The following is a 16109-nucleotide window of genomic DNA, read 5'->3' as shown; positions in this document are numbered from 1 at the left end:
AGCATTTATTTTATTTTTTATTTACTTACTTTAATTTCTTACAATTTATTTATTTTTGAAAAAATAATTTTTGAAAAATAATTTTTTATTATTTTGAAAATATTTTATTATTTTGAAAATAATTTTGAAAAATAAATTTTTCTTACAATTTATTTATTTTTGGCTGTGTTGGGTCTTCGTTGTTGCGCACGGGCTTTCTCTAATTGCAGCGAGCAGGGGCTACCCTTCGTTGTGGTGGACGGGCTTCTCGTTGCCGTGGCTTCTCTTATTGCAGAGCACGGGCTCCAGGTGCACAGGCTTCAGTAGTTGTGGCATGCGGGCTCAGTAGTTGTGGCTCGCAGGCTCTAGAGCACAGGCTCAGTAGCTGTGGCACACGGACTTAGCTTCTCCACAGCATGTAGGATCTTCCCGGACCAGAGCTCGAACCCACGTGCCCTGCATTGGCAGGCAGATTCTTAACCACTGCGCCACCAGGAAAGTCCCTACATTAGCATTTTAAATGACACACCTACTGGCAGCCAAGACAGGAAGGACCATAGAAGGAAGAAACAGAGATGGCAGTCCAGTTCCAGGAAGAACCCCACCCATTCCCAGAAAACCAATGCACAGGCCTCCGCCTCATTAACCTTACCTTTAAAAATCTTGCCCTGATCCTCCCTGAGGAGAAGTTGATTTGTGAACTAAGTTTCCACTTCCATTCTCAGCCACTGAACGGCCATTCAACAAAGCTTGTGCTGTTTCAGTCTCAGCATCAGTTTCATTATTGGCTGTGTGAATCTGAATAGGAAAAGAAACAGGAGGCCTTGGCTGGGCTAGGGCCCAAGTCAGGGTCCATAAGACCAATTCGGTAACATGATTGCAAGATGCACACTTATTTTATGTACCCCTAACAAAGAAAAATATTAAATTCAATTAAATGATGATACAATGCTTTCTTATAACATAGATTTAAAAAATTATATACTTATTGAAAGTCCTCTTTTAGACTTATTTAGACATAGCTCTTTATCACATGACATTCTTGTATATAAATGGGAAAATGTAAGCAAAATATTACGGCATTTCTAAAACTTTTTTGTTTCAATGCTAAATCATGGTATGATCTTTAAAAAAATTAATCTTAAAAAATCTTTAAAAAATTCATTTTAAAAGACAGTTAAACCTAACATATGAGGTACCAACCATGAACATATCTCAAGTGGTGACACTGTGAACAGTATGTCCAGGTTCTTACCTGCTCACACAATACACCACCTGGTCAAGGACAAGTGTAGGACTTTGTAAGGCACATCCCGATTTCAGAGATGTAAAGGTGGTGGGAAAAAATGTGCATCTTAAATAAATGTAATGGAGTTATTTGTTTCTTTTTTTCCTCTCTTCTTCCTTCTGGCTTGAGTAAGTTTCTGATATTGTTTTGTCATTTGTCTCTTTCAGATTAAATTTGAGTTAATCATGGGAAAAAGTCAGTTAGGCAGGGTTCAGGGTGTGCTGGGTTCTTTTCTTTTCTTTTTTTTTTGGCTGCGCCTCATGGCTTGTTGGATCTTAGTTCCCCGACCAGGGATTGAACCCGGGCCCTTAGCAGTGAGAGCGCAGAGTCCTAACCACTGGATCGCCAGGGAATTCCCTGGGTTCTTATCAGGAAAGGTTTTACTGCATTTTAACTTATATGGTATTTAAACCTTGTCATCCACTCACATAGATGTTTTAAGAAGTGCTTTTCAAATCTGCACTCAGTATGGTTTTGCTGCACTATCTGAACATGTCATTGGGAAGAGATCAAATAGGTCATAAAACAGAGGGTTGAAAAAATGTTATATTGTGCAATCACTGAAACTTCTGTAGTTTATAATTAAGTTAGAAATCGATATATGTGATGAGCAAACATTAGGGTGTCTAGCCTTAATAATACTATCTCCTATGCTGGTCGTGGTCTTATTGACTGATAAAAATTTTTTAAATTAGAATTCCCAAACTTTAAATAACATCAGAACATCATAGTTCCCTAAAGCAGCTCCCTCCATTAATCCAGAGACTGGACTGCAGTTAACCAATAACTTCTGTATTAGTGACATAATTTCCTGCAAAATTGTTACTCTGTAATGGTTAACTTCTCTCTTAGTTTGTTCACAGCAGGGGGTAGTTTTCTTTCATGGAAGTCTTCTATTTATTATAAATTCACTGTGGCTTACCACATTGGACCCGAAAACAAAACCAAACCCCCCCCCAGGTACTAAGAGATAATACTGTTTTACCTCAATCATTATCAGTGACCTAAAGAAAATCCTTTAAAACACTAACTCAAAAATTGTTAGTCCAAAGTGGACATCTAAGGTTTTCACAGAAGTAACCTTTCAATGACGGTAGAGGCAGAGAATTAGCCATCGAAGCATACTTGTTGGTGTTAAAGGATAGTGATTTTCATTTTGGAATTAAAAAAAGGAAAGAAAAGAAAAACTCTCTTCTGAGGTCGTGTAAAATTAAGGTCTGTGGAGAAATGTAGCCTGTTAGTAGTGTGAAAATATGAAAGAAGCCCCTGGAATGTTGGAGACAGGCCCAATCCACATTCATTGTGTGGTTCTATTGCTCCAAATCTGAATTACAAAAGGATTAGCACAGTTTACCAACAACAACAAAAAATCAACCTCAGATATGCATTACTCTTATTTTCACTTTAATGAAATCTGATAACAACCTGGAGAGGCAGCGAGCCCATCAGAGACCAGAGGACCTTGAATTCTTTGGGCTGTGGGGTCTGGGGGAAGGTATCAACTGACTACTAAGCTTTGGCTTTATTTCTTTTTAATTTATTTCCTTATATTTAAAGATAAGTATATTCATTTTATAAACATCACTCCTGACTTAACGTAAATAAGATAGTTATACCTGCTTACTTAATGATTATGCATATAAACAGAGAACTGGGATGTAGAAAAACAGAACTTAGTTTGGCATAGTGAAACCATTCCAAAAGTATTGGCCAGTTTGTAGAGTCAAGCTGAAGAAGATGAGTTAATTTTATTAACTCAGCATTGAAGAAAGTCTTGCTCCTGTTGAGGGTGACACAAATAATTTTTTTTTTTGGCTAGGAAGGGACTTTTATTTTCTTTTTTTTAACATCTTTATTGGAGTATAATTGCTTTACAATGGTGTGTTAGCTTCTGCTTTATAACAAAGTGAATCAGCTATACATATACATATATCCCCATATCTCCTCCCTCTTGCGTCTCCCTCCCACCCTCCCTATCCCACCCCTCTAGGTGGTCACAAAGCACCGAGCTGATCTCCCTGTGCTATGCGGCTGCTTCCCACTAGCTATCTATTTTACATTTGGTAGTGTATATATGTCCATGCCACTCTCTCACTTCGTCCCAACTTACCCTTCCCCCTCCCCGTGTCCTTAAGTCCATTCTCTATGTCTGCGTCTTTATTCCTGTCCTGCCCCTAGGTTCTTCATAACCATATATATATATTTTTTAGATTCCATATATGTGTGTTAGCATACGGTATTTGTTTTTCTCTTTCTGACTTACTTCCCTCTGTATGACAGACTCTAGGTCCATCCACCTCACTACAAATAACTCAATTTCGTTTCTTTTTATGGCTGAGTAATATTCCATTGTATATATGTGCCACACCCTCTTTATCCATTCATCTGTCGATGGACACTTAGGTTGCTTCCTGGCTATTGTAAATAGTGCTGCAATGAACATTGTGGTACATGACTCTTTTTGAATTATGGTTTTCTCAGGGTATATGCCCAGTAGTGGGATTGCTGGGTCATAGGGTAGTTCTAGTTTTAGTTTTTTAAGGAACCTCCATACTATTCTCCATAGTGGCTGTATCAATTTACATTCCCACCAACAGTGCAGGAGGGTTCCCTTTTCTCCACACCCTCTCCAGCATTTATTGTTTGTAGATTTTTTGATGATGGCCATTCTGACTGATGTGAGGTGATACCTCATTGTGGTTTTAATTTGCATTTCTCTAATGATTAGTGATGTTGAGCATCCTTTTATGTGTTTGTTGGCAATCTGTATATCTTCTTTGGAGAAATGTCTACTTAGGTCTTCTGCCCATTTTTGTATTGGGTTGTTTGTTTTTTTGATATTGAGCTGCATGAGCTGCTTGTAAATTTTGGAGATTAATCCTTTGTCAGTTGCTTCATTTGCAAATATTTTCTCCCATTCTGAGGGTTGTCTTTTTGTCTTGTTTATGGTTTTTTTTGCTGTGCAAAAGCTTTTAAGTTTCATTAGGTCCCATTTGTTTATTTTTGTTTTTATTTCCATTTCTGTAGGAGGTGGGTCAAAAAGGATCTTGCTGTGATTTATGTCATAGAGTGTTCTGCCTTTGTTTTCCTCTAAGAGTTTTATAGTGTCTGGCCTTTTATAGTGTCTGGTCTTTAATCCATTTTGAGTTTATTTTTGTGACACAAATAATTTAATTTTAAGTGAAGGGAATGGAGAATTGCATGAAGTGTTGAAAAGGATTTTGAGCTTAGGTTGCCTAGTTTTGTGAAAGTTTTTTTTTTTTTTTTTTTCCTCCCTATAGTTGGACTGTTAAATCACCATGGAGGAGAAATTGCTTTGTTTAAATAGCTTTTCTGTTTAAAGAATCAAAGTGTCACAACAAACTCCTTGTAAGATAGAGTAAATTGTGTTGTAAGGGGAATTACTCAAAGAAAAGTATCAACATTACATCAGCTTCCAGCAGTCCTGCAGGCAAGCAAAGTCAGCCTAGCAGCTTCCTACACCTCCCAAACTGAGGCAGAAACCCTTTAAAAAGCGAAGCTCTTTGTTCTAGTCCTCAGTTGTCATAAATGATCAAGTCTCAAGGGGGTTCTGGTTTCCTGTAAAATAGTGTAATACTTTGTTCTTCGGTTTCCAGAAACTATAGTGTATAAGAACAAAACAAATCGATGATACAAATGATGTATCTTGCCAACAGATACACTGAAACAAATCAAAGAGTAAGTCAATTGGTAATGACTTGACTGAAAGAATTGAAAATCGCTATAGTCCCAGGTCTGCTGTATCCTTTACTGGTACCTCATCCCACTGAGCTAGCATTTATAGGTTCGTTGAGACATTTGATGGTTAGTGTTTTTCATTCACCACCAGCTTTAAACTCAGCTTGGGTTCACTCTAAGACCTATGGGTCTATCCACTTTCCCAAAAAGGAAATAAATGGGTATAACTAACATATAAACTAGACGTTCTTTAGAACAAATAATATGTAAAATAAAGAGAGTGGTGATCTGATAGAATTGGTACTACTCGAATTACAAATAATGGATGTTATGAGGTGAATTGTGTACCCTTCAAAAATTCATATGCTGAAGTCCTAAGCCCCATTCCCTCAGAATGTGCCTGTATTTGGAGTTCTTTAAAGAGGTAATTATCATTAGGGTAAGTTCTAATACAATATGACAGGAATCCTTTTAAGAAGATGAAATTAGGGCACAGAAGGTGGAGAAAGGGCAGAATATTTACTGTACTCTATAAATGAGAAATAGTGCTTTGCCCAGAGTAGGTTCTGAGCTAGTATTTGGTAATGAATGAATGAATGAATGAATGTGTGCATGCATTAGGTAGGCAGCTAAGGTCCAGAACTGGAGGTTAGAGAGTCAGAAGGGGTAGGGTCATAGGTTTGTATATAGTGACGTATTACGGAAGTGCATTTAAAGGAATTGGTAAGAAGCCAGGTAAGGGCGTGATTTCAGGCGATATCCCACTGAGGGCCACTTCAACGTGATTCCACAGGGGAGCTCTGAAGTATACTTTATGCCTTAGAATTAACCCAACCTAAAGCAAGGGAGGAGGGCTTTCAGACTCTTGCACTGGTTGGTCACAGGGTAAGGGACAGTGGGTAGGTGTGGGTGGAGGTAGGGGTGGGGAAAGATAAACTCTCCAGCGCGCTCTGCTCTCAGACAGTTCAGATGCTGCTGCTACAGTAGCCTGAGGCTGCCTGTGAAGAAGAGTCACAGGCGTGAAACATAGAAGCCAGGGGTGGGACACACAGGGTCTCAGGGATCCGAGAGGATCTGGGCTGAGCGCTGGCACTGCCCATCTTGGGGTAGTAAGGCAAGTGGCCTCAAGACTAAACCCCAAGCAGGATTGTTGCTCTCTGCTCTGTTATATTCTACAGAGCCTGGCCAAATGTCGTATATGTAATAACTAAAACTGACCACACTCATCTATACAAGAGAAGAAGAAAAAAAATTATCTCTTAAAAAATGAGATAATATTTATTTGGTGCATACTGTAAACACTATACATTTGTCATTATCTCTTTTAATCCTATATGGGTAGGGTTTTGTTGCTCATTTTATAGATGAGGAAACTAAGACTTAGAAAAGTGAAGCAACAGACCCCTGGTGACAGAGCTATTAAGTGATGGAGCCAAGATTCAAAACCAGGTTACAAGTATTATGTATAAATAAAACAACACAACCAATCTACTTTGAAGTACATTAACATTTTCAGTGAAGCAAGTTAGAATCAATTATGAGATCATCCCTGTGAAATAGATGCAAATCTTTCCTAAATTAAGAGAGTTAAATGATTTGATGACCGCATTGCAATGTGTATGCCTTTTAAAACATAAAACATCCCTAGTTAGCAATTTTCTTCACTCTCTCTTATAATAAAATTCTATCATTACCAATACATTTTGAGGAAGTCAGTTACAGAGGTCAGATCCTCTGATATCTAGAATATATGATATTTGGTCACATCTGTCTGCTTTCTCGTATAGAAAAAGAGCAATCTTTCAAGAGTAAAGTTTTGTGTTTAACCATCGTGTGGCAGCCACATGGACCATCTGAAATGTTTATTGACTCCAGTGAATTTGACTGTGGTTGGAAACCTCAGGCAATTTTTTTCTTCCTTGCCGTGAAATAATTGTCTAGAGACAAGGGAATCCTTCAGGTGGCTAGTTCAATGCCTCCAGAAGGCATAGGGCATTGATGAATCCCTCTGAGGATTTCTGTAGTTTACAAGTGGCCTTATTGGCCGAAGAATCTCATTAATCATACCTCTTACAATGGGATCTACAGAAGTGGCATGTCTGTGAAGCAATCGTGAAGCAGATGTGATGCTGCATTTCAGAATCTCTGGATGAAACTCTCTAATACAGAGGCGTTTCTTATCTTTAAAAAACCCACACTGATATTTAAAATAGTTACTCTCTTGTCTTTTTCAACATCACTAGGTTCTATTAATTGTTTTGCGTATACCTCTCTCACTTTCAACATCTCAAACCCCTATATTTTCTCAGGTTGTATCAGGCCAGTGGGTAAAACTGGTCAAAATTATTAAGGCACAGCTTGGCAGGTTCTTGCTTCCTATGAAACATACATGTGCAGCCCATAACTGTCCCCCTGAAACTTCCCCCAGTTACTTCGAAGAGTTCCCAGGGAGTGAGCTCTTAAGTCTGCCCAGCTTCTGCATGTTCCTCATTCCCTGCTCTAGCTCCTTTCGGTGCTATTTCCTACTGAGGCCTCTACTGCTTGTGAAGCCGGGTACTGCCCCCTGTGTACCGTTGCCTGTGAGGTGATGCTGGCTCTTGCCAGGTCCCAGCGCCACGGATGCTGCGTTACAGTCCACAGGGTCCAGGGAGGCACCGCCAAGGTGAGTCTGCTCCCTGCGCCAGAAAGCCTCTCTTCTCCATCTTGTTTCCACATTACATTTTACACACAGTATAAAAGAAGAGCTGTTTGTGCTCAATGCTTTATAGAATTTATAGTGAAATATTTATTTCACATTTTGCTGATAGCCACATCCAATTCCCCGTAATGAGTACATGGGGATTGAGTACCTGACAGGTGAGATGCTAAACTTCAGATTGCCCCTCTCCCATGATCTAGCCTTTGTTACTGGGTTTACTTCTCTTACAGCTTTTTACTTTAGGATGAATTTTTTTTTTCCAGTGATGCTTTAGTTTTTCATAAAAACACATTCCTGGTGGGTCTATCTAACAGTCTGGCAGACACGCTCAGACATACATGAATACTGTAGGGGACATAGTGGAGACCTGAGCTAGGACAGCTTCCTTCCTTTGCCCTTTTCCTCCTTCCCTCCCTCCCTTCCTTCCTTCCCTCCTTCTTCTCTCCTACTCCCTTTTCTCCCTTTTTACACACACACACAATATTCATTTGCTAGACTCTATGCCAAGCACTGTTCTAAGTACTTCATATAGAGCAGTGACAGATCAGACAATGTCCCACTCTCCTGGACATTCTACAGAGTGGCAAGTGCCACAAACAAGAAACAGAACAGGGCGTTGTGACCTACAGTGACTAGGGGACACTTTACATAAGGTTATTAGGGAAGGCCTTTCTGATGAGGTAAACATTCAGCTGACAGCTGAATGACAAGAAAGATTCAACTGTACTTAAAAACCTGGTACTTAAGCATTCCATTCAGAGAAAATGGCAGTATTTATACCTTTATTTATATTATATGTTATACTCTGCCTTAGAGAGCATTCCTTGCCCCTAAAGATGTACGAAGTGGGATTTTACACTGAACCCACCCCTGGTTGACTTGTTCCACTTGCCCAGGTATCATGTTAGGGTCTGTCTTGATGTTGGGGTCACCCACATGAGTGGCCCTGTCTCACAGGGCCCTCAGCTGGAGGGATCCTCCGTAGATCCCTCTCGGGGTACAGCCACATTCCCAACTCACCACACACTCTAATGCGGCCTCTGGGCATATGGTTTTCAGGGTTTCTAACCTCATTCCACAGGGAGGGGACCTTCAGGGAAATCCCAGCCCAGGTGCAGGATCACAGTGAGGAGAAGGCAGTGGAAGCCCGCATCCTCCTTATTCTCAGGGAATTCCAGATTCCACATAGTTAAGCCCTAGAAGATGAAGAGTAGGGATTTCTCCAATCACCGTGGGGCATTTCTGATAAAACCTGGATTCCTCAAGATGGCTAAGCGACTCAGGAGGCTCTCGCATGCCCAAGGGGGTCAGGTTCTCCCCTTCACCTCCTCAGAGGGGAGGGACATTGGTCACCTCAGGCAGCCTCTGATTTTACCTGGCTTCTGGGGCCCTCTCTGCTGGGGCTCCGCCATCCAGCCTTCACTGTCCCCTTCACCACAGGCTCCCCCAGCAGACACAGGCCTCCCATCGTCTCCTGAGCCAGGCCTGGGTCAGAGACGACTATTTGCCTTTTGGGTTCTTCCTAGCCTTATTCCTCCATATTGTCTTTGCTCATCATCCTTCCCTCATGAAGCCTCCTTTAATTTCTCCTCCATCTCTTCACTGTATGACATCCAATCAATTCTACAAGGCCCACCTCAAGACTCACCTCTGGGTGGCCCTACCCAATTGCTATTGCTCCCATTAATCTCTTCTTTGCTGAATGCCTACAAGCATCCCAATTCTTCCTCTCCCTCCCTCCCCACTTCCTCTCCCTTCTCTTACTTCCCTCTCTCTCCCCTCTCCCTTTCTTCCTTCTCCTCCTTCCTTCTAAATAAGAATTAGCTTATTTATCCCAACTCTTTTTTGGGAAAAGAACCTAAATTTTGAATATATAACAAAATATTTATAAGGTATATGAGGGATATAAAATATTAACAATAATACAAAGACATGTGTGCACCACACCCTCACCCCCACCAGTCCAAGAGTGAGATATTACCATTTTCCTACAATAGATCGTAATGCTCCTGCCAGATCCCATCCCCTGTATTCCCCCCACCCTGCCCCCCATGCCAACAGGTAACCACTATCCTGAGTGTTGTGTCTATCACTCTCCCTTACTTTTCTTTATAGTTTTACCATCTTGGATCCTTCAACAGTGAATTCTCTAGTTCTGCATGCGTTTGAATTTTATACTAGTGAAATTATACTATATTTATTCTTCTGTGCCTTGCTTTTCTGACTCAGCATTATGTTTGTGGATAGTCTTCCATGTTGGTACATGTTGGTGTATGCTGTTGAGTTCATTTTCACTGCTGTATATGGTGTTCTATTGTCTGTTATCTATTTATTTATCCATTCTATTGTTCTTCCACATTTGGATTGTCTCTTTTCTTAATATGAGAAATACTTCTACACACTTTCTTGTAGATGTCTCCTGATGCACCATGTGCAGGAGTTTTTCTAGGGTATTTAGAAAGTAGAAGAAATGCTGGTTCTAAGTGGTTGTTCTAGGTTATAGTCTCACCAGTGGTGGATGAGAGTTCCTGTTGCTTTCCATTCTTGATGACTTTGGTTTGTCATATCTTAATTTTTGCCAATCTGGGGGCAAAATCTTGGAGGTTTTAATTAGAATTTCTCTGATTTCTAATGAAGCTAAACATCTTTTCATATGTTTATTGGTAATTTAGATTTCCTCCTTTGTTAAGAGGCTGTCTGAATCTTTTGCCCATTTAAAAAGTTGAGTTAGGGTTTTTTTCTTTACCTTTTTGGATACTGAATAGTTCATATATTCTCAGTAGTAGTCCTTTATTGGTTATATATTTTATAAATATCACCTCCTAGTTTGTGGCTTTTTTCTCTGTTTTTGGTTTCTTTCTTTGAACATAAATTCTTAATTTTAATCCATATTTATTTATTTATGTTTTATTTTTGGCTGTGCTGTGCAGCATGCAGGATCTTAGTTCCCTGACCAGGGATCAAACCCATGCCCCCTGCAGTGGAAGCACAGAGTCTCAACCACTGGACCGTCAGGGAAGTCCCCTTAATCCATATTAAATCCAAAATCATAATCATCTGATTTTCTCCCTTACTTAATCTATAACATGCAGAATTAAATTAATGGCTCTTTCTAATGTCAAACCAACTTTGCATTCCTGGCATAAATCCAATTTAGTTATGGTATATCTTCATGGTTATTGTTTCCTAGTATTTAGCTTAGAAATTTTGCATTTATGTAATTTTCATTTTATATTGTTCTTGCAAGATTTTGGTATAAAAGTTATGCTAGCTTCTGAAAGATTTGGTGTTAGACTGAAATTATAGTTCCTTAAATGTTTGGCAGAAGTCACCAGTGAAATTGCCAGTGAAGTCATTTGGGTCCTGTTAGTTGTTTTTGTTTTAATCAGATTTGGGAAGTTATTTATGTTTAAGACTATGTCCATTTCATTCTTTTTTAAGTTTATTGGCATAAAGTTGATCATGGTATCAATCTTATTATCTTTTAAAGGTCTGTGGCATATACAGTACGTCCCACCTTTTCCTTTTTTACCATTGTTCTTTATGCTATCATTCTTTTAATTAATCTCACCAGAGTTGTGTTGATTTTGTAAATCTTTTCAAAGAACCAACATTTAGCTTTGTTGATCATCTTTTCTTAATCCAGCTGACGGTTGATGGACACTTGGGTTGCTTCTATAGCGTGGTTATTGTATACAATGCTGCTGTGAACATTGGGGTGCATGTATTTTTTCGAATTAGTGTTTTTTTAGTGTTTTGAGAAATCTCCATACTGTTTTCTCCAGTGGCTGCACCAATTTACTTTCCCACCAGCAATGCACAAGGGTTCCCTCTTCTCCACATCCTCAGCAACATTTGTTATTTGTGGTCTTTTTGATGATAACCATGATCAGTGTTTATCTAACTTTTCTGGCTTCTGAAATCCTTCTCCCTTTGCTGTGTTGGGATTCTGTATAACAGAGAAGAGCTCTAACAAATTCAGCAAGCAAAAGGAGCAGAGAGAAAGACTGCAAACATATGACTATTTCTGTTGTTGTTTCTCCGCCATAGTTAAATATAGTTAAGCCTGGTGCGCGGGCTTCTCATTGTGGTGGCTTCTCTTGTGGAGCACGGGCTCTAGGTGCAAGGGTTTCAGTAGGTGTGGCACACAGGCTCAGTAGTTGTGGCTCGCGGACTTAGCTGCTCCACGGCATGTGGGATCCTCCCAGACCAGGGCTTGAACCGTGTCCCCTGCATTGGCAGGCGGATTCTTAACCACTGCGCCACCAGAGAAGCCCCGACTCATTTGTTAAATTTCCAGGAATTTTAAACATGGTCATTGCATAAATATACAATTAAATAAATTACATTAAAAATAAAGATAGTAACTACTCAAAACTCATCACCACCTCCATTTTACTATTATCTCTCAGGTTATATGTCTATTGTATCAGAATGGTGGAAATACCATACATGCTACTGCACATCTCATGCTTTCAGTGATGTCAGATTGGAGCTGGAAATGGGCCTTGTTTGCACTATTTAAACTACAAAAGTTGGCAAGTGCTGTGAATCAAGGCTTTCCCCACCTTGCAAACCAGCAGTTAAACATTTATCACCATATCACTGTCTAAGAGGCAAATGGATAAATGAGTCTGGGCTCAGGAGACAAATCTGGACTGGAGATCGTGTTGGGGGAGGCATCAGAATACAGATGTGGGGCTGCTTCATGGGCTGATGACAAGGCTTCACACTCAGAAGACCCTCGTGCTTAGTTTATTGTTCTGTGGCCACCATCTTGAAATCCGTAATTTTTGAACAAGAGGCCACATGTTTTTATTTTGCTCTGGGCTGGTATGGGTATGGGTGGTAGGGAGGTTTAGGTGGTCTGGGGGTGGCTTGATTTACTGCCTTTCATCCCTCAAAACAGGTTTTCTCTCCTATTCACCTACTTGGTAGCACATCCGCACAGATATTTTCCCCATCCATTCCCTCCACCTGTGTATTCTTCACAACCAGCTCACAAAATTTCCTTCTTCTACCTTCCCTCTGTATTGTTCTCTTCTCTTTAATCTTCTTTTGAAAACTGTTAACTTTCAAGGCATTGATGTATTAAGTAACTTTAATAATAACATTTCTGCCCCAGATTGCAATGTCCCATACATTCATCTCTCAGATTGGTATGACATGGTGGTTAAGATGGTCCTGGAATCACAGAAAACTGGGTTTGAATTTTCCCACACGACCTGAGGTGAATTTCTTCTGTTTCTCTACGCCTCAGTCTCCTCATCTGAGGAGAGAATATTTACCTCTGAAGGCTGTGAACATTAAATTAGATAATCTAATTAAATTAGATAATCTAAAGTGCTTAACACAATGCACATGGTAAGTGTTCAATTAATGGTAGTTATTATTAACATTATTTTTATTCATAGATGAAGAATTAGGAACAGCCAGTAATGAAATTTGCACATGACACATAGTAGGGACGTCTTAGGAGGAGCAAAGGGAACACCGGGAGAGATGAGCTGGAAGATTTCAACTTTTTAAAGAGAATTTTCCTGCTTCCACAATATGTGTCCCAGAGTAGCTTGGACAAAGCACCTCTTCACTGAAGTTCTCAAAGCTCCTCTCCCCCATCTTACGGTACACCGATCCAATCTATACAAACAGCATGGATGTGGGCTCTTGGTCACCGAGAGCCACTTAGCCTTCTTGAGGCAACCTTTTCTCGGCATAAAGCTACGCATATGGTAGGCACTTCAAAATATTAGATTTTTTTCTATGCCGCTGTATCCCCCAACTTCTAACACAGCGCCTGGCACCCAGTAGGCGTCCATTTATAGAGTGACTGCATGATAATGACTCCCAGGCTTCCCCTTCTTACCCCCAAAACACTCACTTCTCGAGTCTCTGCCGGAGGCTGCGGGCAAAGCCCGAGGGATCCAGGAGCGCGCCAGGCCTAGTTCACTGATTCCGCTCCCAGCGCGTGGCTGCAGTTGCTATGGAAACGGCGAGAAATAACAACTCCGTTCCCCCACCGCGCCCCGGGTGAGGGAGGCCCGCAGAGGAAACGGCAGCTGGAGAACAGCGGGAGCGACGCGCGGCCGCCGCCGAGTTCACCGCGGCGCCCCTGCCCCCGCCCCCGCCCTGCCCCGCCCGGCCCGAGCCGCCCCTCCCCCCACTGGGCCTCGGGTGTCGGTAGGTAGTCCGGCCGCGGGCGCCTCCCGGGACCCCACCCACTACCCCCCCCCCGCCTTGGGACTCGATTGCCTGCCTCTGCCCTATGTGTTCAAACGATGCCCATGGGAGCTTCGCCGCGGGGCGGTGCAGGTCATCTGGGGAGGGGTGAGGGGTCTGGGAAACTCTCTCAATGCACTTTAGGCATTTATTTCTCGGCAAAGAAAAATCTGGGCAATTCCAGCCAGAACCCTAATTACTTTGGGAACAAACAAAAGATTGAGAGGGGAGAGAGCCAGGCGAGGAAAGAAGTTTCATCACATTTATAATTTTATAATTCGTGTGTGTGTGTGTGTGTGTGTGTGTGTGTGTGTGTGTGTATTCCCACCTCCCTCCCGGGGGCACGAAGTTTGCCTGTTTCAAGCCCCCCGCGCGGCTCCTGTGCAGAGGTGGTTACGCCTTAATTCTGCCGGTAGCGAGTGAAACAGGTGTCGTGCGCGCAGCGCGATTGCTGATTGGCTGTGCAGACTCCGCTGAACTACTTGAACGTGTCCTGCAGCTGCAGGGTCTTCGCGGGGTGAACGACGGGCATACGCAGTTGCTTCTCCTTTACCCGTGAGCTTGTCTGTTGCCCATTCGTTTCAGGACGCGACCCCGCGCCGCGTGCGCCGTGAGGCCGCTGGGGCAGCGGAGGTGCCTCCCCGCTGAGAAGCGAGCCGGAGCGGCGTGCCGTGGGGAAGATGAGCGGCACCAGCGCCAGGTCCAGCCACCTGTCTCAGCCGGTCGTGAAGAGCGTGCTGGTGTACCGCAACGGGGACCCCTTCTTCGCGGGGCGCCGCTTCGTCTTCCACGAGAAGAAGGTGTCCAGCTTCGACGTCTTCCTCAAGGAGGTGACGGGCGGCGTTCAGGCGCCCTTCGGGGCCGTCAGGAACATCTACACCCCGCGGGCCGGGCACCGCATCCGGAAGCTAGACCAGATCCAGAGCGGGGGCAACTACGTGGCTGGGGGCCAGGAAGCCTTCAAGAAACTCAAGTGAGTCCTTCTATCTCCTCCGCCCGCCATTTCAGAGGGTTCTAAGGTGGAATGGAATAACCCCCGCCTCACCCCACACCTCGGTGCGCCCAGGGGCTGTGACTGTGCGGGTTGATGCCACTCAAGGCTCCCGCTGCAGCTGGGGTCAGAGGTTGAAAGTGTGATTGGAAAAGAAAGTTCACGTACGGAGCAGTAGACACGGACTTTAAATGTGTGTATAAGGAGTGGGAATCAAAAAAAAAAAAGTATTCCGTGACTAGCTATTTGGAAAGAGTAACGCAAACGTCATGTTAGATATTTGGCATTTTCTGTTCTGCTTTTTCTCTTTCCACTTTTGCTTGGAACCTATCATTTTAATTTTTGTTGGAGTATAGTTGATTTACAATGTTGGAACCTATCATTTTAGTTTAAATAAAGACTTCTTAAAAATCACTTGGAAGTATTGTCACCCGTGAAGAAAAGTGCTTTCAACCTTTCAGTTCCAAGTAGAACTGACCACACCCCACTTTGTGACCCTCCTCCCACCTCCTGCACGTTTATGTTATTTCCTTAATGCTTGGAAAAGTTTACTCGCTTACTGTATTTGTCTACATGTCTGTCACCAGGTACTTGATGGTTAAACCTTCAAGGACAGGGGTCGTTAGTGGTGCTTATCCCCAGTTCCTGGCAGGGCGCTCACTTATTGTGGGCATTCAGTGAATCAGCAAACTGTGCTTAGTTCTCTGAAGGGAACAGAGATAAGACAGGACTCCTTGTCTTTTGGAGTTCACAATCTAACAGGAGACAGACTACATGCACACCAGTAATTTTAATGCAAAGTACAAAAGAATGAGTGCAATTAGAAAAATAGTTAAAGTTATATGGGAGTTGAGAGAAATTATTCCTCGTGGGGGTGGGTACTGTAGGACAGGTAGAATTTAATATTCCATAGGGTTTTTTTTTTTTATAGCTTTACTGAGATATATTTCACATAACATAAACCACAGTGGTTTTTAGTATATTCATAGAGTTTTGCTGCCATCACCACAAACTAATATTAGAACATTTCCATCACTCCAAAAAGAAACCCTGTACCTTCCCAGTTTCCCCTTCTCCCCATCCTCTAGTAACCACTAATCAGTAGTGGTTAGTTTCTCTGTCTCTATGGATTTGTCTATTCTGGACATTTTATATACAGGCATACCTCGGAGATATTGCCAGTTGTGTTCCAGACCACTGCAATAAAGTGAATATTGCAATAAAGCAAGTCACAG

The 16109-nt window shown here is 42.0% G+C and overlaps 1 protein-coding gene and 1 long non-coding RNA gene across 2 annotated transcripts in view; one reads left to right on the top strand and one right to left on the bottom strand.

Annotated features, from left to right (window-relative positions):
- Positions 1-395: 395 nt before the first annotated feature.
- On the bottom strand, positions 396-13628 carry LOC118903249. Its single transcript, XR_005021756.1, has 3 exons — positions 13546-13628; positions 632-777; positions 396-435 (listed from the first exon to the last, which is right to left on the bottom strand). It is a non-coding gene; the product is annotated as an uncharacterized LOC118903249 (long non-coding RNA).
- Positions 13629-14416: 788 nt separating this feature from the next.
- DCDC2 (doublecortin domain containing 2) overlaps positions 14417-16109 on the top strand; it is a 159840-nt gene continuing 158147 nt past the window's right edge. Inside the window, exon 1 of the mRNA XM_036870594.1 lies at positions 14417-14856. Coding sequence (XP_036726489.1) covers positions 14564-14856 — 293 coding nt within the window. The 5' untranslated portion in view covers positions 14417-14563. The remainder of the gene's footprint in view (positions 14857-16109) is intronic.

This window comes from Balaenoptera musculus, chromosome 11, assembly GCF_009873245.2.
Source record: "Balaenoptera musculus isolate JJ_BM4_2016_0621 chromosome 11, mBalMus1.pri.v3, whole genome shotgun sequence".
In the NCBI taxonomy this organism is placed as follows: domain Eukaryota; kingdom Metazoa; phylum Chordata; class Mammalia; order Artiodactyla; family Balaenopteridae; genus Balaenoptera; species Balaenoptera musculus.
Note: the sequence above shows the minus strand (reverse complement) of the source record. Positions and strands in the feature narration are given on the sequence as shown.